The sequence below is a fragment of the Sprattus sprattus genome, assembly GCF_963457725.1.
Source record: "Sprattus sprattus genome assembly, chromosome: 18".
Classification (NCBI taxonomy): domain Eukaryota; kingdom Metazoa; phylum Chordata; class Actinopteri; order Clupeiformes; family Clupeidae; genus Sprattus; species Sprattus sprattus.
In genome coordinates, this window is record NC_137916.1 from 15,876,456 (window position 1) to 15,899,352 (window position 22,897).

At 40.4% G+C, this 22,897-nt stretch overlaps 1 protein-coding gene across 1 annotated transcript in view; it reads right to left on the reverse strand.

Annotated features, from left to right (window-relative positions):
* Positions 1–7,045, reverse strand: part of LOC308378811 (cyclin-dependent kinase 17-like) — a gene marked incomplete at both ends in the record, with an annotated part of 12,790 nt that extends 5,745 nt beyond the window's left edge. Inside the window, 5 exons of the mRNA XM_080855809.1 lie at positions 1,081–1,137; positions 2,049–2,174; positions 2,382–2,515; positions 4,674–4,820; positions 6,916–7,045. Coding sequence (XP_080711935.1) covers positions 1,081–1,137; positions 2,049–2,174; positions 2,382–2,515; positions 4,674–4,820; positions 6,916–7,045 — 594 coding nt within the window. The remainder of the gene's footprint in view (positions 1–1,080; positions 1,138–2,048; positions 2,175–2,381; positions 2,516–4,673; positions 4,821–6,915) is intronic.
* Between the last annotated feature and the right edge of the window lie 15,852 nt (positions 7,046–22,897).

The following is a 22,897-nucleotide window of genomic DNA, read 5'->3' on the forward strand; positions in this document are numbered from 1 at the left end:
AGAGCCACACACACATACACACACATACACACACCCACGCAGAGCACAGAGGCAAGAGCAGACAGAAGAACAAAGCATGCGCTTAGACTGCATTCACACGAAATCCCTCCCGCAGGGTTGTGTGGCGGTATAACCGTGATTATCTATGCTTTAGAATGTGACCACCGTGAAACAATCAGAAAATAATGTTTTATTTCTCTGATTCACTGCTTTGTTCTCGCTTGAGAATTGAAACCTGATGCATAAGAACGCAAGAGCAGCAGTAACCGTTAGCCTTCATGAATGGAGAGTGGCATAAGATATGGGAGATTGTAAGCAATGTTTAGGTTGATGAATTTGAACCTGGACTAACCTAAATGCAATCTCACTCTGTATCCCATTGCAGCTATGCCAAGAAAAGAGACCTATTGTGGAAAATGCGCTTGTGAGTCATGGCCTTTCTTCTTCTGCCTCAATCTTACTAGACTACAATATGTGAATATAAATAACAAGAAAAGTCATTATTGTGTATTTACATGACGGATGATATTCATTTACTGCTGAACAAAGCCTACCTCCTCCCAAAAACTTGAGTCTTTAAAGTGGGTTTAAACTTTTAAAATGTTCTTTGTTTTATCTGTTAGGATATCTGTTAACATTGAGGATATCCGAGATGGATTAATTGCATTAACCCATAACGTTTGCTCCTGCTTCCTGGTTAATATAGAAATATGTAGTCATAATGCACCACTCTACGAATAAAGGGAATGTGATATTTATTTGCCAGATAGATAAATCAATATTAGGCAGTGATGGTTTGTGATTGGTGCATGCAAACCTCCCCTGTCCGATAAGAATATGTCACCACACCTGTATCCGAAATCTGTGCCTCGGTGGAATATATAATTTATTGCCAGAGTTTAAGACGGGGGGAATAGGCTTTCATAGAGTTTCGGCCACCAAACTAGGCGAACTTTAGTGCAAAACCTACTCATGGCTTTGCATACAGTTTAGAATGTGTTATATGACAGAATTGGGTACAATGACAGTTCCACTGACAGAATGAATTGCTGCTGTAAGCGAGGGCCAAGTGTCTCTTACCTCTCCAAGTTTGTCCAGTTTAATATAGGTCTCCAGTTTCCCAAAGCCAATCTCAGACTGAAAGAAAAGTGAAGTTTGTCAAGAATGAGTAGATATATTCCTCTGTTGCTGAAGACGAGAGCAGAGAATCATTAAGTATAAAACAATCTCTTAAAACCTCATTCAATACTTCTACCTTCTACCTAGGGGTGAAATTGGGATTTGTAGTTAGGCTCTGTGGTTTCAGGGTTGCCATGGGAACACATATGTGTGTACATCGGCAGCAGTGACAGCCAAAATATTTTGACATTCAAAGGCCTACATCATTTTGAGACATTATTTTCTACATATAATTTGAGTTGCTCTGATATTCTGTTCAAACCACACCTGCTTGCTCGGACGTTAAACATGAACTTGATCTTGCCAGCTCGCTTAATGTAACAGTAAACTAGGTTATCTCAAGTACAAAAAGTATGTTCAAAATTAAAATGGTCTCTTATCTTGTTTTTAAACAGACATTCTTAAAAGCAGAATATCAAACCAATTTACATTTAGTTATGAAACAAAATTAGTTCTCGTGACAGTTTTTGACCTATTTCTATCGCTGCCTTGCCATGCATATATCTCTGTGCCATCTGCACTATCTGACTGACAATAATATAGATCAGCCAGGTGGCGTTCGGGAAAAAAACATGGACAGTACAAAAGGAAACCCTAAGAAACCTCTGATATTCAACATTTGCTACATTATGTATACTATACTACAAGTGAAAACGTGTTTCGGTCATTGTTTGAATTACTAAGGCCGAGAATGTTGAAGATGAATGTAGTGAGGTTGAGCGTCCCCAGATGACCTTAGAGAGTGAATGTGAGGGGGCCGAGCCCCAGACAGCCAGATGTAAGCCCTGCCTCTGCCCCTGATCCCAAAGGAGGAGAGGATGTGACAGAGAATAAAAATGCTACCAGAAAATACCAAGAAAATGATTTACCAGTGATGCCCTCCGGAGTCTGCGGCTTAATGGTTTGTCAAAGGGGGGGCTGTTCATGGCAAACTTCTCCAGGTAGCCCTCCGGCAGACGAATGTCAGCAGGCAGAGAGAGACGCTTGTTTATGTCCTAAAGATGAGATAGATAGATAGACATAAATATGTAGATAGGTAGATTGATAGATAGAAGAGAGAGAGAGAGTAGAGCACAACATTAGGATTTTCCTCTGGGTTAAATGGGATTTTAAATGTATAAATGCATTTGAATGTGATAACCTATGTGTGCATGTAGTCTTTGACTAATTTTGCATATGATGAATGTGTTCTGTTTAAGTACCTCATTGCATATACGCCTGGCGTGGTTGTTCCTCATACGAACTCGAACTGGACTCTGCACCTCATCTGATGACGTTCCAGATGCCTGATCACTCTCTCCATCAGAGCCCATCTTTACATTTTCATGAACAATGCCTGTAACACACACACACACACACACAAACACACACACACACACACAAACACACACACAGAAACTCAAACATAAAAACCGTGGCCTGATATAATCTAGTCAAAATCACATTTAAAGTGAGATTAGAGGTAGATTTTTATATAATATATAGTATATATAATAACTAATTAGCTGTAAAGCCTTAAAAAAAACTTTACGTATATAGGCATGGTTCTGCGACTATTACTATTTCTATAACTCATATTGCTTTAATAAGGTACTTGGGCCCTTCACACCTCAGCAATGAAAATCATCTGACAAGTGCATATTATCTGAGTTGTTCACAGTTATATCCTTCAAATCTGATTCATAGTCTACTGCTAAAGCTGTAGATACGGAGCAAAGGTACATTGTGTAATGTGTAAACTATTCACTTAACATTTCATTAGTATTAATAAGAATGTTGAGAGAGCTCAAATGAACGGTCTGATCTAAGTCAGAACACTACTGAAGAGACGGGACAGACACACTGTGTCTCACGGGCTTAGCAACTGATAACGCAGCAGAGTTTAGAGACAGTATTCTAACCCCTCACAGTTCACTGAAACAGAAAACAAAAGTACACACAAGAGCAAAAAGTATACAAGAGGAATATTTCATACTTCATGCCCTGTGATTTCATAGACCCAAATGACAGGCATTACCGTACATTAGCCCTAAATCCTCTAATCCCTCTACCCTTCATGACAAATGCTGGATGTTCTCATACTTTCTCTTACTCTACTTAGTGGAATGGAAATCCCACTCATAGCACTTGAAATGTGACCATGTTTGTCAGCGATGACCAAATCCCAACAATCAACAATCTGTCTACTTTTGTTTCAGACGCCACGGTCTCCATCGAGGTTCACAGCATCCTTGTGTGAAGTGCCCTAATCATGTCTATGAGCGACCTCACCTCCTACCTCCCTCAGTTACAGTGAGATCTGACAGAGTTGGCAGTTGTGGGCAAAGATGATATTCTGGGCTTTTCAGTTAGAATGATTCAGAGGATGAGCACAGCACAGTGCATGATCACATAAGATGTGACATTGAAACATTCGATTTCAATTATGTGATCCAGCGGCCAACAAACGCAGCAAAATCTGTCAGTCTGAATGATGCCTAAAGCTTTCCAATACATCAATCCATCCAAAGCCTTACAGAAACTCCAGTATCTTGCCAGTTTAGTCACATCAGGACCATATAATCTATACTTAATACCCCAAACTCTGCCAACATCACTGACACTAAGATATACAATACAGACATTCCAACAGGCCTGTGAAACATCTACAGCTAATGCAATCTAAGCTACAGGATGCCTATTGCACTGCTATCATTATGCTACAGGATGCCTATAGCATTATGCTACAGGATGCATATAGCACTGCTATCTTTATACTACAGGATGCCTATAGCATTATGCTACAGGATACCTATAGCACTGGTATCTTTATACTACAGGATGCCTATAGCACTGGTATCTTTATACTTCAGGATGCCTATATGAATTATGCTACAGGATGCCTATAGCATTATGCTACGGAATGCCTATAGCGTAAGCATAGCACTGCTATCATTATGCTATTTTTCCCAAAAAGCATTCCAAAGCCACAGCGCAGTAGCTGCATAACTCAAACCTACGATCCACACCAAACACAACAATGCAACTGTCATTAAGGTAACTGTACATCAAATCAAGTTTACAATGGTTATTTACCTCACCTGACTTTATACAAACAAAACCTTTTTTTCCATTGTTTACAGTTCTATAGATTACCGTCTAAACGGAGTTAACCTACTATTAATGTTTAAAACTATAAGGAGTAAGGTGGGGTTTTGAACGGAACATGGCTGAAGGACCACAGCTGGCTGATTGCTGAGTCCTTTAAAACACAAATCTCTACATAAACAGCTTATTTGTTCTGTATGATGCTACAATAAAATGTGCTTCCTTCCATTTTTTCTTTGAAAACCCATGTGAACACATACTTGGAGGCTAAAAAAACATAGAGTGCAGCATCACTTTAAAATATCTGTATGAGAGCTAGCATACAGAGGGGAGGGAGAGGAGGGGATAGAGGAGGAAGAGACAGGGGCAGAGAGAAGAAAGGGGGAAAAAGAGAGCAGGAGAGTCACCAAGAGAGCCGGTCCTGTGGAGGCCCAGACAGGGTCGGTCCAACCCATCCCTCCTGAGCCCAGGTCGGCCCAACCCGCCGGCGTACTGCCGCAGGAAAGAGGGAGCGCTGTGAGAGGCGGGAGGGAGGGCAGAGCAGACTATGGCCTCTGAGGAAGAGACACAGATGGACAGACAGGAGGGGGGAGAGCAAGCAGAAGCAGAAGACAGAGAGAAAGACAGAAAAAACGGGATGTGGGGAGAACATGTGAGAGCAGATCACAGGGAGGGGGGACCTCACTGCAGCTTTGGTTGTGTCAGCTGAACAGAATATCAACTAAACATGTACACTGATATGTGTGGGTAAGCCTTTTCAAATGAAGCCAAATTCATGCAGGCGATATATCAGTCTGTAGCCTTTCAATTTTATTTTTATCTACAACGCATACTTGTTGATAAATCTATTTGTTGTTCACAAGAATTGTACAATTTTAGTTAGACTTTTTCAGTAGACCAAAGTTGGACCTGAATTGTGCTAATTCCTAGCCTGACGATGTCATACTTATGATTCTAGTCAGAATATGAGTCTGATACCGGACCTTTGGGCTGTGATTATGGGGCGTGTTTCAACGAACCAGGAAAGAAAATGCCTATTCGCTGAATTGGATACCTAGAACCAATCAGAGCAACGTAGTAGCCTATTACCATCTGATAGATTAAACTTTTACCTGATCCCTAGGAAGGACGGCAAAAACATCTTTTCAATGACAAATGCCTTAATCGCGTTTCTCTGTTCCTCTTTCAAAATGAATGCGCTGTCAATGTCTGTTGAGATATGCCTGCTCACGTCAATTAATTAGCATTAAGGCTACAAGCTACAGTTTATTTCGATGGGTTTTTTGTGTACACGTTAGCAATGATATAACAATAATGGTCTAGAGAACTTTAGTTAAGACAAACAATACTCTGTAACATTCGTGTTGCACATGCACAACTAACCGAGTCAATGTAGACATTAAAAAGTCGTGTAGATAGCTTAATTCACATAAAATATTCCCCACTAAGCACCCGAGACGCGGCCATCTTGGTCGGAGTTCGAATCTACCGGTTAATTCAACTCAAGCGTTGGTATCTGTCCATCAACGTATAAAGCCCGCCCTGCCAATTTGATTGGTCCGGTTTGATCCTACCGATGAAACTCTCTCCCAATTAACCCAGAGCCAGACCAAATCTCCCTGACAAAAAATGTTGTGGGTGGGGTTTGGGCTGGTATCCAGGCTAGCTAATTCCATGACAATAATTTTCAACCAATTACATTTGAAGCTATCTCATTCTCACATAACATAACACGAGGCGCAATTGTATTGAACCACTATGGTGGTTAATTCATTATCGATGTGGTGTACTTTATAACTCTATTTTGATGCATAATGGAAGCTCTTTTCCATGGGTATAAAAGAACCCCACTGGTTATAAAATGTAGACTAAGTGCAAAAACATAGCTGACTATTGAGTGCAACACTGTGTAGAAAGAGACTGTGATGTGACACGAATGTGACGGAGGAACCAGATCAAGACCATTTCATGAAAAATAGGGATGCAGTTAATATGTGGGATATGGTAACATGATCTGAAAGAAGAGCTTTCCTGGTTACAGTACTTACGACTTAAGCTCAGCTAGCTGTTTCAGGGGTCCAGTGCAACATCACAAGTTTAGGGTGTCACCCAACCAATTACCTCAACATGACGTTCTAGCATTCTAACATTTAATTTGACTAAATAATTTAATTTAATTTTAGCAAAGAAACTCTATACATTTTACTTCATAATACTAACTTCACTGTAATTTGGAAAGAGAGATGAATTCAAGGAGGGAGAAAGGATGGGATAAAGGATAAGCCTTTTAGACATTTTTGAAAAATGCAACAAACTCACTGTAAAGGTGACTCTTTGTGTCAAACGCAACTAGCATGTAGCATGTGACTAGCATAGTGTATCGAACCTGGTTTCAACCAATTAAAACATACTTTCTCCATTTGTATTATATTCACCATTCAGTCACCTGTACTACAAGCAAACAGGTAAAGTGTGTGAGGTGTGTGTGTTTGGGAGATAATTAATAAGTGAGGAGAGTGTAGAATTACTCAATCTCATGCTGAGAAGAAGCAAGTGAAGATTCCATACACATCTTTGCTCTATATATTCATGTGTATAATAAGCACAACTCTTTGAAAGAACATATGTGTGGGTGTGCAAGTCTCTTACCATGGTCTCGTACACTGGATGGCTCACCCAGGTTGTTCTGCTCAGCCAGTTCTGAGAGAGACTCGTCAACTGGTCTGGCACTGCGGAGGCTCATAGACAAGCGCCTCTTAATGATCTTCATCCGGTCCATCTGCCCAGGAACATGGGCCTCAGGAACCTGAGGGGCTGAAACCGAGCAGAATAGTCGAGAATATGCAAGAACGCTGTCAACTGTGTATCAGAACACTGTCAACAGCACACTGTAGCATGTTTTTCACTATACTGTCACTAACCCACACATACACTCCCAGCAATCCAGTCACTTGTTTTCACAGCATTACAACACTGTGAACAGTTGGTTGGACTTTGCTCTCTCCTTCCTTTATGATCTTTCCCTTTATAGTCTGCCTGGGGCTGGTTAGGAGTGAACAGGTCAGGTCTTTGCTATTCACTCTTCCTCTTGCCCCACAGCCAAATAAACCATTAGTGTAGTGTACAGTTTTAGTTCAGCCAAAGCCCACTCCAACACAGATATGAAAATGAAGACAATAAACCTGGTTAATGGCATAGATGTGAAGATTGCAGCAAATATAACCGGCTAATGTCACTCTCTTTCACAATTAAAAGTCGCTAACGTTTTAAAGACTACGCACCACATTCACAAGCTAATCTGCTAAACACATGTTATATTCATGCCAAATGATATGAAAACAGTGGTTCATGGTGGAAAATTAAAGTAAGTTGTGGTGTTCTAAAGTAGTTGAGACTCTCTAATGCAGGAAGTCATGAGCAAGCTGGTCTTTTGATGTTCTGAGCCCTAACATTATGTTTTGCCTTAATGTTTATCATCACGTTCATGTTCTTTGAGGCCTAAGGAAGTACTTTATAGAGATGATTAGGGTGATGACAAAATCGTCAAATTACCAGACTAGTATCTATGTTATGTTACAGTATAGTCTATCTACAGTAGCTATGCTAGGCTATCTTGGATCTGTCATTTCTCATGGTGCATGGTAGTTACAGCTAATTGCTCAACTGAGAATTACAAATTAAAATAATCTCTTTAAAGAAAACTGCTTTAATTGAGACCTTTTTAGCATGATGTAGATGGCAGAAGTTCCTGTGGTTTGCAAAAAAAATATTACTGACAATTTAGATAATGAATATCCAAGTCAATATGACATACCTAGGGATTTTTGCTGTACAGCAAAAAAAAACGCAAATTATGGCCAAGGGACAAATGTGCACAATTCATGCAAAACATCAAAGGAATCTTCAGAGAGAACCTACGGGGCACTTCTCTGCTGCTAAACTCGTTAACAGCGACGAGATATTTCCTACACACTGTACAAACAATATGGGTCAAGGGATGCACACGCTGTTGTATGGGAGATAGAGGGGATATGGACAACAATAACCATGTAGCCTAACCTCTTTGAAATTCACAGCGATACAACAGAAAATCTGTTGTACCTTATAACATCAGTAGAACAGGAGAGTGGCGGCTCAAAGTTGGCTACTGACCAACGCAGAGATAAACCTTCAGCATCTTTTCGCACGACGCGAGTTCTCCTAAAACTGTAGCCTTTGACACCAGGAAAGGATGCGCTTTCCGTCTGAATTTAAATAATCCATAATGCCCTAGCCTGCGGTTCCGCTACAATCAAGGCGTTCAATTTAACATGAAATCTCCACCGTCCACAATGAGACTGTCTGCAAATGCATAGTATTTTAGTATTTGTCCCTTGGTCCTATTCGCGATCAACATCCCGGTATATTCTGGATAATGGCATAATCGACAGTACCGTTTGCACCGGAAAGTGGCTCTTAAAGGGATGCTACAACTTGTGCTTTTATGGAGGACGGTTGCTTGGAGAAGAACTCAAGCACGGGCCGGGCCTGTCTTAGCCCCGTGGTTTCCTGCTTTGGACACCCATACGGACTCCTACGGTACACGAATACAGGGATGTTAACATATTTGATGGCTTTACCATATAATTCCACAAAAGAAACTGATACCAGCACAATATTGGGTGTATTGTCCGGTATTAAACGTGAGTCTACACGCGCATTATTCCCCGAATTCACACGGGTTGGGACCGAAACTATCCCGGTACAGCTCTGATGAGTTAGCGATCCTGCTAGCAGCCTTGTGTCTCGCATTCTCTTCCATGGTTGCCCGGCTCGATTTTTGTTATATTAGTAAACTACGTTGAATCTAATGCACACAATTCAGGACAGACAGGCAATCGGGAACGGCAATGTCAAAAGAGCCCGTTCACAAGCAAACATAGATGCAGCCATATGCATTGTACATTTAAACAAAGCACATAGCTGTTAGGTTCAACCCCCAAAGCAGTCTGATCACAACAAATGGGGCAAAGTGAAATGCAAGTAGTGCCTTGCTGCTGCTAACCTGCAGTGATCCTGATGTGTGACCGGTATGTTGCGAGGAATCTGTGCGGACCGCTGCGCCGGGACGGAACTATCCACTGCACCAACTTTGCCTTTACCCCGAACACAGCATCCTGGATAGCCCCTAATGACAAAGTGTCAAATCAACCTGACAGCACATTCACTGCACCCAGCACGTGGCACACAGCGACAGAGGGGTTTCGTAAACTGAAAACGATTTGGAGTCTATCTTGAATAGGTTGTTCTCATTCTGCAATTATAGCTGTCCGGTCAAGCAGTTTCTGCGCGCGCGCATGCCACGACAAATGACAAAACAGGGATGGGAGGGGTCATTTTAATAGGAGAACATCTAAGGGAAGCAGAGCAAGAGCGCAGAAGTTACTCACCATGCACTGTTTTACGCGGAGCTCTTTTAAAACGTTAAGTACACTGGCGCTTAAATACAGCAATTCGGAAAGAGCAGTGGGGAAGATAAACCTCGGACAGATCGGATTATCCAGATGTGGAAAGTGAGACAGGATTACCAACGGATAACCCACGTAATGCAGACATAATACTGACAAACAGAGAGTTTAAGATGCTTAAGTGGTGACGGCACACAATGCAGTTGGCAAAAACTCAACAGGAATAGAGTACCCGGTTGATCTCTAAATGACTTAATTATACCTATAAATCTAGTTCAGCAGAGGCATCACAGGGATTAATTGTTTTCCCTGTAGGCTAGCAACGACGCCGCTGTGGAGTTATTCAGAAAATAAAATGTAGGAGTAAAACACCCTGAAGATAAATAAGGTAAAATATCACCATGAATGCATTCAATGTAATACTATGCTGCTGGAAAGTTAGGCCTATATTAACCACGTACTGTACATGAAATGAAATAAACAAGTCAGTGAAGGTTGTAGAACATGACATTCCACTATTAACAAATAAGAATCTAATGAAATATAGAGAGAGATAAGATATCTATACAATTATTGGCCAGACATGGGCGAATGCCCATCAAGCAAGATGGGATGTGTTTGTCCATAACCTTTCCCACTGAAAATATTAACATAAATACACTTTTGTGGCCTAAATCCTCAATTCTTATAATTGCAGAGGGGAACACTCCAATGGACCAACATTATGAGAGAGGCCCTCCTCCTCCCAACCTTATGGTTCCAGCCTGTGTTGAAGAGGGAATCTCGGGTCCAGAGGCCTGTAGGCTATGCTCAATATTGAGATAGTATGTTTTCATATCTTTTTATTTTTCATTTTCAGTATCCGTTTCTCTGTATGTTTTATTGAACGGTTTGGCTATAATGGGCGTTGAAGTGCTGGAGGATGTTTGCTGTTAGTTGTTTAGGATGGTATAAAGAGCACTGATGTTGCATTAGTAGAGAGGTTATGTCATTGCACAGCCACATCAGCTCACTGAGCTCAGATAGGAGACTGGAGAGTGCATCCTATTGGCTGATGCTGAGACTTTGAGACCAAAGACTGCCATGTTAGTGGAACCCACTTTAGATTCATCCCACTGTACTGCAGGGTTAGTGTGGTACTTATGGTGATTATATCTCAGCTGTTTTGTTGGAATTATAGTTTAAGGCACTTTTAATTGAGTGGAGCTCAGCTCATGAGATTTCTAGCCAGTCATCCACCAATCTACATGGGGTAGTTGATCCAACTATTTTTAATGAAATTTGAAACTGTGGAACTGGACACCAACATCAATCAAATGAAAACAAAGGATATCAAGATCAATGAAAGATGGGGTCTTGAAAGTCCAGGCTAGACAGCACATGTGCAGTGCCTTGCATAAGAATTCACCCCCTTTAATGTCTTACCCTTTTATTGGTCTTATAAATCAATCATGGTCAATATAAGTTGGCTTTTTATTACAAAAAAATCACAAAAACCCCTCTTTAATGTCAAAGTGAAAACTAAAAAATATGTAATGAAATATAAGTGATTCACCCCCTTTAAAGTGACTGACCTTATTCAACAGAGGTCCAGCCAATTGGTTCTAGAAGTCTCATAATTAGTGAAATGGGGATCAGTGTGCAGTGAATGTGTCTCAAGTGATTGTAGTATAACGGCACATGTGTCTGGACATGTGTCCATTCACTGGTCAGTACTCAGTAATCAGTATTCCTACTGTTACACCATGAAGACCAAAGATCACTCCAAGCAACTCAGAGAAAAGGTTATTTCAAAGTACAAGTCAGGTGAAGGATACAAAAAAATGTCCAAGGCACTAAACATCCCCGGGAATTCTGTTAAATCCATCATCAAGAAATGAAAGGAATATGGCACAAATGTGAGACTAGTGAGAGAGGCCACCAAGACACCTATGATACTCTGAAGGAGTTACAAGCTTCAGCAGCTGAGATGGGAGAGACTCGGCATACATCAACTGTTGCCCAGGTTCTTCACCAATCAAAGCTTTATGGAAGAGAGCCACTGTTGAAAAAAAAAAATCATATCAAATATCGTCTAGAGTTCCCCAAAAGGCATGAGGGAGACTCCATGGTCAAGGGGAAGAAGGTTCTGTTGTCTGATGAGGCCAAAGTGGAGCTTTTTTCAACAGTGGCTCTCTTCCATAAAGCTTTGATTGGTGAAGATTATAATGTGCCTGGTTGGCTGAGTCAGGTTCAGCAGGAAGAGATGGGAAACATGCAGATCAAGGGAGCCTGGTGCAAGTCTGATCATTTTCCATATTTGGAGCCAAGCAGCCTGCCCCAGATCATAATAAACCAGACTTGTGTTCCTCATCCACCTAACTTTACAGTTAGCATTTAAGTAGGCCTCCGTGAAACCCAGATTTCTCTGAGATTGCCAGATAGTGACACATGAGCCATCAACCCAGGGAAATTGACTTGTTAGTCCCAGGCTTGAAGTGTGCTTCCAGCTGACACTAAACATTTAAATTTCAAAATACCTGAAAGTTTACTCATTGATCATATCACTTTGTCTGTATTGGAGATTGTATGACTGTGTAGTTGACTCAGCACATGTTTTGTTTCTCATCACAGGCCCATTGGTCAGGTTTAGTTTGGATTTAACAGACATGGCCCATTTCAATCTGACTCAAAATCACTTTGAAGCAGCAATAAGGAGTTCTGTTCCAAAAGTAGCAAGCTTACTGCCTAAAAGGCATGCAGAAACCTAAAACACCACTAACTGTACACTGTTAGAAGTTAAAAGCCAACATATTAACTTGTGTCTTTTGGAGGTATAGCTGGCAATGTCATGCTGTGAAAGCTTTTCTTCCATTTTAGCAGAGTGTTCCAGCCTGGTACACAGACCTACTTAGGGCATATCCTGGATGGGTAGTGGGAAAAACACAGGTCTTTATCTGTCTTTCACATGACCATATGCTATCAAAATTCATTTGAGGATGGTACCAAAACTAGTTGCCTATAAAACCATATCTCAAAAAATGTCAAATTGTTGCATAGTGTTACTTTAACACTGGATCAGTAGGACTCTTTTCTCTTTTTGTGACGTCAGCATGCCTTTCTGAACGTGCCTTTCTAAGAATCGACCACAAGAGTGTGCTGCAGTGTCATTTTAGAAAAATGACTTGCTGAAGCCCAGTTTTGAGATGGTTGAAACCACTTGCATTGTGTCACTTTGAAATAAATATTAAGTCACATAATTATGACTTATTATTTCATAAATAAGACAAGGTTTGTCATAATTATGACTTAGTTTCTCAAAATTATGACTTAACTTTTCATAATGATGACTTACTGCCTCTTAATAAGAACATTTTCTCAAAAGTATGACTTAATATCTCATTATATTATCTTATTATTTTCTCATTAAGGCACATTATGAAATTCTAAGTTTTGAGAAAGCAAGTCATAATGATAAGATGCTAAATCACAATTATGAGATTGAGATAGAGCCATAATTATGAGTAACTGTACCTCCCAGGAAGTCTGTGTCTTTTTGGCTGCTGTACCTCATAATTATGAGATAGTATCTGATTGTTATTATGATATAACATATGACACTGCCTGAGCTCACAAAAATTATACTGTTACAATGGGATAAAGATATATAAGAAGCACAGCAGAGCAAAAGGATCGTTCATGCCTCTGCGGTGAATCTAATCTGAGGTGTCAGAAAAGGATTGCCTCTGTTCCCCACTGTCCACTCTTGAGCTCCATGTTTTTGATGTGGGGAGGTGAATTAAAGTGTTTTTAGGGTGAGTTCACTGTCACTGCCGGTCTGACTCAAGCAGGACTCACTCTGTGTGAAGTAGCTCTGTGGGATGTGCTATAACTTCAGCAGGATATTCACACATAAAAGGAAACACACAAACACACACACACACGTGCACATAAGCAAGCCTGTTCATAGTGTTGTGGCACAGGAAGTGAGGGGAACAGCTTGAGAGCGGAGCTGCAGGCGCTACTGATGTAGGCCTGGTCCCACGGAGGGGAGGCTGTTATAGAGATTGCTGTAGGGGTGTGACGCTAGGCATGTCTGAGCAGGAACAGCAGGGTGGGCTTCCTCCAGATCCAGAAGCACCACAGCGCCACGGAACCGCCACTTCTCCCCCCGCCAGCTGATCTGGAAACTGGCTGAACTCAGCATGACTCAGGGCTGCAGTGAGACAGCTGAGCTTCACCTCATCCAGCTCTGGACTATCTGTCATTATCACTTGGCCTGAAGATGGACAGAATGTTTTTTCCCAGCTGGCTTCCAGAGATGGCTTACTTCACGCAAAGCAGATGGGTTTGAGATGTCATTGAAAGATAACCATATAGTTCTTCCCAGCAACTGTATGGGCTAATAAATCTTGCTCACATTCACTGGCGCTGGACAAGCTGTGGTTTTATGTGAGGTAAAAAAAGTATTTAAAACTGTGTCCGAGTTCTTTTGGATTACTTTGTATGCTGTTTCCAGTATACAAACTCTAGAACAGATTGTGTTTGCAGAGTTGGAGGTGGAGTGTGGCTTGAAATACACATAATAATTGTTTTATAAGAATTCTAAAAATGTTGAGATACACACTCTGACTCAGAGGTATAATAGCTAAATCGAGACAAGTCTAGTCTTCTACTTTTAAATGGAGATGTTATTCATTCCCATCTTATAAACTTTTAAACCTTGATGATGTTTTCTGACTGGACTATGGTGCTCAGCTGGCATGTATTAATTGTGTTTTAATACAGTAATCAACCTTTGGTATCTTTCCCGGAGGGGGGCGCTGGAGTGTACCAGTCAAGCACAGCGGGTCATAGAGCTTCATCTGCATTTGTAATAGCAATTTCAACCAACAGTGGTGCCTGGTCTCGACCTATTGCGTAGATTCGTCCTATTGGAATTTGAAGCATTTACCCCCCTTTAAAAAGGCCACTTTAAATTCTGAAAAACAATGTGTCAGGGGCTTTAGTGTGTGCACCTCCCCCACTCCTCCACACACACACCACTGTCACTGGTTTATTACCTTAAGCCAATGGATATACATGAAGGGAGGTAATACAGAGACTATTTTTGGACCAATACATTCATTTAAATTTCATTCTGCATGATTTCATTGATCTATTTGTCATCAGGTTTTGATATTCAAATGCTTAATATTCAGCATTTAGAAATCTGCTCTTTCTTTGCTCTGTTTTTGGAGGGGCTCCATCTTCACTGTGTCCTTTGGTGAAGTCAGGTGGTTCTGTGTGGGGTCTATTCACAGTCAAACAATGCTGCCATATGGTTTTATGTCTTTCAAATTCAACCTGTAATCATGGAAGAAACATTACATCACCACAGCAGGTATTCCAGTGTGTGTGTGTGTTTCTGTCTGTTTGTGTGTGTGCACACATGCGCTTGTGTGTGCACGTGTATGCGTGTGTGTGTGTGTGTGTGTGTGTGCACGTGCGTGTGTGTGTGTGTGCGTGCATGTAGTACCAAAATATCTGTGCCTTGCCAGCAGCATAGAGAAAACAGATGAATTAAAGATGAGAATCTCCTTCACCTAGACTGTTGTCTCTGATGCCCTCTTTCTCTATACAAGCTCTAATTCTCTAATATTGCTGTGTCTTCTCCTCATGGTCCCATCTATGTCCACTGTCCATCAGAATAATCACATAAGGCACTTTCCATTTCATAGCTAAGCAAGCTAATTCAGGAAGCCAGCTCATTATGCAGAGTGATGCAGCAGCTCAGCTGATCAACCATAAAGTGATTTCTTCAGCAAGCAGCCTCTGGCTTATTGTATCTACAGATTTTCAAGAAAATGTTCAAACCTAAAATATAGATTTTGTTGGTGTATGATTTTCTTTGTGTTAAACATCCAAAAGATGACAATCATATCTTAGTATACAGCCCACAACGTCATAGCCAGTCTCAAGACAAACCTGGGGAAGACTTTGGGGAAGTACTGAACAGTGATAGACAAACCTGTGACTGAAGTCTGTGGGGAAGGACTGAATAGTGAAGTCGTGCCATTCAGAATGAATATTTCATGCAGACACATTGGTGCTTCATCTTAAAGCCATCCATCCACAGTTTAGTGAAATGAATGAAAGTATTTGTTTTAGTTTATTTCTTTATATTTATCAGTATTTGTAAACCCGGCCAAGAGAAGATGCAGCAAATACTTAATGTGGGTGTTACCCAGGTCCAACTTTTCCTTTTACCTCAGAAGTGAAGATGTTGTCGTATTATAGTTTTGTGACCAAAACCATGATGATGCTTTCACCATGTGGTAGAAAAAATTCACGAGCTTGTTTTGCTGTGGTCATCATCATATTGATGAGACAGCCTAGTTATTCTTCTTAAGTTTTTTCAATTATTATTATTATTATTACTATTATTATTATGACGGCGCCCAGTCAGAGTTTTTATTCTATTTTTTTTTTTCTGTTTGCCGATTTTCTGTCAAAGATTCCCGGGACACTGAAACACCGAGGTGCACGAAATTTGGTGGGCATGTAGCCCCACTAGATGGGCGTGGAACCATTGATTTTCGTTTTGATCCGTTGCACCCCCGTCGGACTGGACCCGTTTTAGAGAGGGTGGGGCGATTCAGTTTTCTGTGAATAACTCGAAAACCGTAGGGCTTAGGAGGACCACATTTTTTTTGTATGTTGGTCTTAAGAGGCCACATCAACCATTCCACTACCACTTATTTCATGTATAGCGCCACCTAGTTACAAATGAAAAAGCAAAAATGGAGTGTTGTAAAACATTTTAATTGTAAGGTCAGAACTGCACAAAATCGGAGGTGTGGGATCATTATGACACCTTCTGACTGCACGTTAAGTTTCGTGGAATTCCGTTCACGGGGGGGCATGCAATAAATTGATTTATATGATTATACACCAACTGGCCTGTGGCGCGACACAGTTTTCTTCGAATATCCCGAGAACCGTAGGGCCTTTGAGGGCCAAATTGTTCTTGTATGTTTGTGGCAAGGGGCCATGTCAACCCATTCTATCACCAGTCATCACATGTATAGCGCCACCTAGTTAAAAATTAAAAAGCAAAAATGGGGTGTTTTAATCGAATATATGTCAAAGTGCTCGAAAAATTACCATCAAGGACATCAAGCCTGGAACCGTCCATCTTCGGTAGAGTTTTTGTCCATGGATGGAGCAAAATGGCTCTGTAGTGCCCCCTAGAACATTGCAAAAACCCCTGCGCATTGGGGTTATTTTGGCGTAGCTTGACGGAATTCGGTACACGTCTTGATCATGCTTGGACGCACCAAAAAGTCTCTTGACGCCATTTGGTGGCAGGTCCACAGGAAGTCGGCCATTTTGAGTGGAAGATGCGTTTTGAAGGCGTTTGCACAACTCGCATCTGATCGAACTCGTCCGACAGCTTTAATGGTAACGCCTTGAAATGTGGTCCGGCAACTCTTCAGCCATGGGCGACTAAAAGTTATATTGGATTTTCTCATTAGTCGGAAGGTGTGGGCGTGGCAGACCCTCAAACTTTGCCAACTTGTTAGTCCTTGCCACAAAACACAAAGTGTCTTATAACTCAATCGCATACATGACAAAGTGCTCGAAAAATTACCAAATTTGCCAGGGACATCAAGCCTGTAACGGTCCATCTTCGGTGGGGTTTTTGTCCATGGATGGAGCAAAATGGCTCTGTAGCGCCCCCTAGAACATTGCAAAAAACCCTGTGCATTGGGGTTATTTTGGCGTAGCTGGACGGAATTCGGTACACGTCTTCATCATGCTTGGACGCACTAAAAAGTCTCTTGACGCCATGGTGGCAGGTCCACAGGAAGTCGGCCATTTTGAGTGGAAGATGCGTTTTGACGGCGTTTGCACACCTCACATCTGATCGAACTCCTCCGACGAATTTAATGGTAACGCCTTGAAATGTGGTCAGGTTACTCTTCAGCCATGGGCGACTAAAATTTTATAAGATTTTCTCATTAGTCGTAAGGTGTGGGCGTGGCAGACCCTCAAACTTTGCCAACTTGCCAGTGCTGGCCACAAAACACAAAGTTTCTTATAACTTTTGCGTACATTGTTTGATCCAGAGAAAATGTCTTAGGGTGGACGCTGGATCCAGCCCGAACGCGTTCATATGCCTGACTGATATCACCTATAGCGCCACCTGTTGGTGGTTGGAAACTTCACTTTGTTTCCAAACCTCTTTATTTGACCTGTTTTAACAAACTACATTGCAAAAGAAAAATATACCAAAACAATCCACAAAAAAGTAGTACACAAAACATTACATAACCAAATCATCAAAATCTATCACAAATAATTCCTTTAATACATAAAAATGAAACACAAACCAATTAACACACACAAAACACATAAAAACACACAAACACACTGACAACCATGACTCATTCTGTGCCAAAACCTACTGAACAGTTTGGCGGTCATATTTTGCAACGCTTTGCGTTACGTCTAGTTATTATTGTTGTTGTTGTTGTTGATGTTCTACGTCTTCGTCTTTGTCTTCGTCTTAATCTTATAGTCTTTGTCTTCTTCTTCTTATTATTATTATTATTATTATTATTATTGTGTGATTGGGCAAGCAATCACATATTGTTCTTCTTAATTTCTCTTCTTATTACTTTTTTGACAGGTATCATATGAAACCTAAGGGCCATTTCATACGCTACACAAGCTGCACAGCTGTAAGCACAAGGCCCACACAAATAGGCATACTTTAAAAAAATAGGCATACTTTTAGTACAGAGAAGCACTGCCCTGCACCTTTGAAGATGCTTTTTACCACTCATCCAAGGAAGGAAGTAGTAGCCGAGTTAAATCCTTTTTTCGTAGGTCAAAGTGTTGGGGTCAGCATAGCTTGCATACTCAACAGTATAAAATACACCCTGTCCAACAGGGGGTAGTGGTGTCAAACCATTGACACCACAAGGTCCTCTGGTATGGAAGTTTATTAGACTCTTTATTCAAATGGAAATGCATTTGTCAAATGGCAATTCAATGTGCAAAGTGACAATGCAATCCGCAATTCAAATGGCAAACCAGTTGTCAAATGGCAATTCAATGTGCAAATGACAATGCAATCCGCAATTCAGTTTGTATTATTTTGAATAAATATTTGAATGAACGCTTATTGCATTGCATTTCATATTGACACAGTTTTTTCGACTCTTTATTCAAATGAAAATGCATTTGTCAAATGGCAATTCAATGCGCAAAGTGACAATGCAATCCGCAATTCAAATGGAAAAGCAGTTGTCAAATGGCAATTCAATGTGCAAATGACAATGCAATCCGCAATCCAGTTTGTATTATTTTGAATAACAATTTGAATGAGTGCTTATTGCATTGCATTTCATATTGACACGGTCTTTTCGACTCTTTATTCAAATGGAAATTCAATGTAGTAGCTAAACAGCACCCCCAGTGTATTGCATTAGCATTTACTTGTCATCACGCTCTTTCTGTTGCAAAATTCAAATGAAAATGCAATCTGTCAGTCGCCCCATCAAGGCGGGTCCCTACCTCAACTGAGGGGAAGAAAACCGCCACCAGCACACAGCTGAATACAGGTGTTTACACGACTTTTATATGTCTACATCGACTCGGTTTGTTGTTTATATACTATACGAACACTGTCAAGGCAAACTGAATATTATAGGTCTTAAATTAAGCTCTCAACCGTAGCATGTAGCGAGTGTCAAGTAGCAAGTTCGGCTGCAGTGCAGCGCTAATAGCATTTTAGCAGCTACCTTTTACTTTTGAATTGAAGTGTTAGCAGCAAGCTAACCATAATGGTCGAGAGCTTAATTTAAGACCTACAATATTCTGTTTGCCCTGACAGTGTTCATATAGTATATTAACAACAAACCGAGTCGATGTAGACATATAAAAGTCGTGTAAACACCTTTATTCACATACAAATATTTCCAGTTAAACGGTCTCCCGAGACCTATGATTAGCAGCTAGCTTCTACATTGATCTTCAATTAAAGCGTTAGCACCCAGCTAACAACAACGGTCGAGAGCTTAATTTAAGACCTACAATATTCAGTTTGCCCTGACAGTGTTCGTGTAGTATATAAGAAACAAACCGAGTCGATGTAGACGGATAAAAGTCGTGTAAACACCTGTATTCAGCTTTATTCATATCAAATATTTTCCAATAACAGACACGAGAGGCTCGGCCATCTTGTTTGACATTATTTGAATTCACCGGGCTTCTGCACTACGTCGAGCACCAATTCTGACACACGCCGCGCTGATTGGTTACAGGGGTAGGGACCAGCGCTGATTGGTTATAGGGGTAGGGACCCGCCTTGATGGGGCGACTGACAGATTGCATTTTCATTTGAATTTTGCAACAGAAAGAGCGTGATGACAAGTAAATGCTAATGCAATACACTGGGGGTGCTGTTTAGCTACTACATTGAATTACCATTTGAATAAAGAGTCGAAAAGACCGTGTCAATATTAAATGCAATGCAATAAGCGCTCATTCAAATTGTTATTCAAAATAATACAAACTGGATTGCGGATTGCATTCTCATTTGCACATTGAATTGCCATTTGACAACTGCTTTTCCATTTGAATTGCGGATTGCGTTGTCACTTTGCGCATTGAATTGCCATTTGACAAATGCATTTTCATTTGAATAAAGAGTCGAAAAAACTTCCATACTCTGGTGCCGCGGCACAATCACAATAGCATTTTCTTGCGGAAAAGCATTTTTAGTTATTATCAGTTTTTCTTAATTAAAGATCAAATTTGTTTAAGTGTTGTTAACAGATTTCAGTAAAGTGTAGAGGAATTCTTCATGAAAATTGCAATACATTTTTGTTGTGTGTCCGGCAAGGAATCTGTAGAATCTGCAGAAGCAAGTGGATGAAGATCCCTTTAAGATCTTGAGGAAATAGAGCTGCCGTTTATTTCATAAGACAAGCACAAAGGGTACAGAGGTGCACAAAGCTTGTCAATTGTCAAGCTGTCAGTTGTCATTACCTACATTTCAAACCAATACTATGCAGTTATTTACCAATTTTGATGTGTTTTATAGACAACTAGATTTAGTATAATCTTCAAATTCATTTAAATGGTATGTGGACATACCTGTCATCCCCACAAACTGCCCAGGCTATGCACCATGTAGTTCTTTGATCTGGGACAGATTACCCCACAAAATAAATTTTTTCATAGCAAGACATTGCCAACAGTTAGCATGCTAGGAAGCTTTTATTTGTGCGAACTTGTTAATGTTTGCTAGGTTTTTGTATGCCTTGCCAACAAGACCAAACCTTATTACTGCTGCCTTAACTAAACCTGAACCCAAATGGATGGCATATGAAACCAACGCTAAGGTGTCAATACATTTCATAATTACTTTTTTATGATTTAAACTGTGGATGAAACTGCATGTATGAAGTAAACCAAGCCAAGATGGTGACTCTGTAAGTGTCACTTTTTCCCCAGCTCTGAACCTAAATCCATCCACTTCATCATTTTGAAAAATGCTAAAGAGTGGGCAAGGGGCTGGGGTGCTGAGAGTTTGCATCTCTATGTGCTTGTCTCTACCTCAGCATTGGCCTTGGATTGTTTTGAACACAAACACATGGCATGTTGAGCCATTTCAACCCATAAAATGCCAAATGGTATACCACCCCAAATCAGAAAAAGCTTGGATGGTATGGAAAATGCAAATAAAAAAAGAAAGCAGTGATTTATAAATGTACCTTGACTTGTATTTCATTGCAGACAGTATGAACACAAGATATTTCATGTTTTGTCTGGTCAACTTCATTTGATTTGTAAATATACATCCATTCCAGCCATTCAGACCTGCAACACATTCTTAAAAAAGTTAGTATAGTAGTATTGAGGTAGAATTAGTAGTAATAGTAGTATTGAGGTAGAATAATTCAATAATGCTATGCTAACAAGCTTTGTCAACAGGTCATTGTAATCATGATTTGGTACAAAAGCAGCATCCAGGAAAGGTGTAGTCCGTTAGGACAAATCTGGGCCGAGGATAGCAAGTTTGCCACCAAATGCGTGAGCAAATTATTGAAATGTTTAAAAACAATGTTTCTCAAACAGAGCGCAAGCCTAAGATGAATAACAGTGATCTCCAATCTGTCATTCATCTATAAGCAATGTAACCATATGGGCTCAGGATTACTTTGGAAAACTTTTGTCAAGCACTACAATACTTAGTAACATCAGCAAATGCCACTTAAAACTTTACTGTGCCAAAAGGAAGCCTTATGTTAACCGTGTCCAGAAACCTACTTCTCTTGGCTCGGAGACGGACCATCACACAGTGGAAACGTGTATGTTGGTCAGTCAAATCAGTATTTATTTTTTGGAAGAAATGGACGCTGTGTCTCTTCAGACCAAAGAAGATAAGGACCATGCAGACTGTTACCAGCAACAAGTCTAAAAGCCAGATTCTGTCATGGTATGGGGTTGTGTCAGTGCCCTTGGCAAAGGTAACTAACTCTTCTGTGATTGCACCATTAATGCCGAAAGTACAAAGACATTTTGGAGCAACATATACTGCCTTCAAGACAACATCCTTTCCAGGGAAACCCATATATATTTAAACAAGACAATGCAAAACCACATTCTGAACACATTTCAAAGGCATGGCGCAGGAACAAGGGTGTGCGGGTGTTGGACTGGCTGCAGTCCTGACTTGTCACCAATAGAATGTGAATTGAAATGCAAAATGCGTCAACAAAGACCACGTACCGTTGTACACCGTAAGACTTGTGTGCAGGCAGAATGGGAAAAAGTTACACCTGAAACGGTGATAGATGCGTTACTGTCCCAACTTTTTTTTAAATATGTTGAATCTAAAGAATCTAAATTGAATTCAGTGTTTATTTTGAAAAAAACATAAAATTCATGACGTAAAACATCAAATAATGTGCTGTTTTATTGTTTTCAATGTTATACAGGTCAAAGAGAATTTACAAATCACTGTTTTCAGTTTAAATTTTAATTTAACATACAGTCCCAACTTTTTCTGATTTGGTGTTTGTACTGTTAACACCAGTATTGGTGTGTTTTATCACAGTACAGTCAAATAATTTAATGTATAACTCAAAAAGTGCACAGTACCTCTTTAAACTACACCTATATCTCTTATGCAGTAACATGCTTTGATA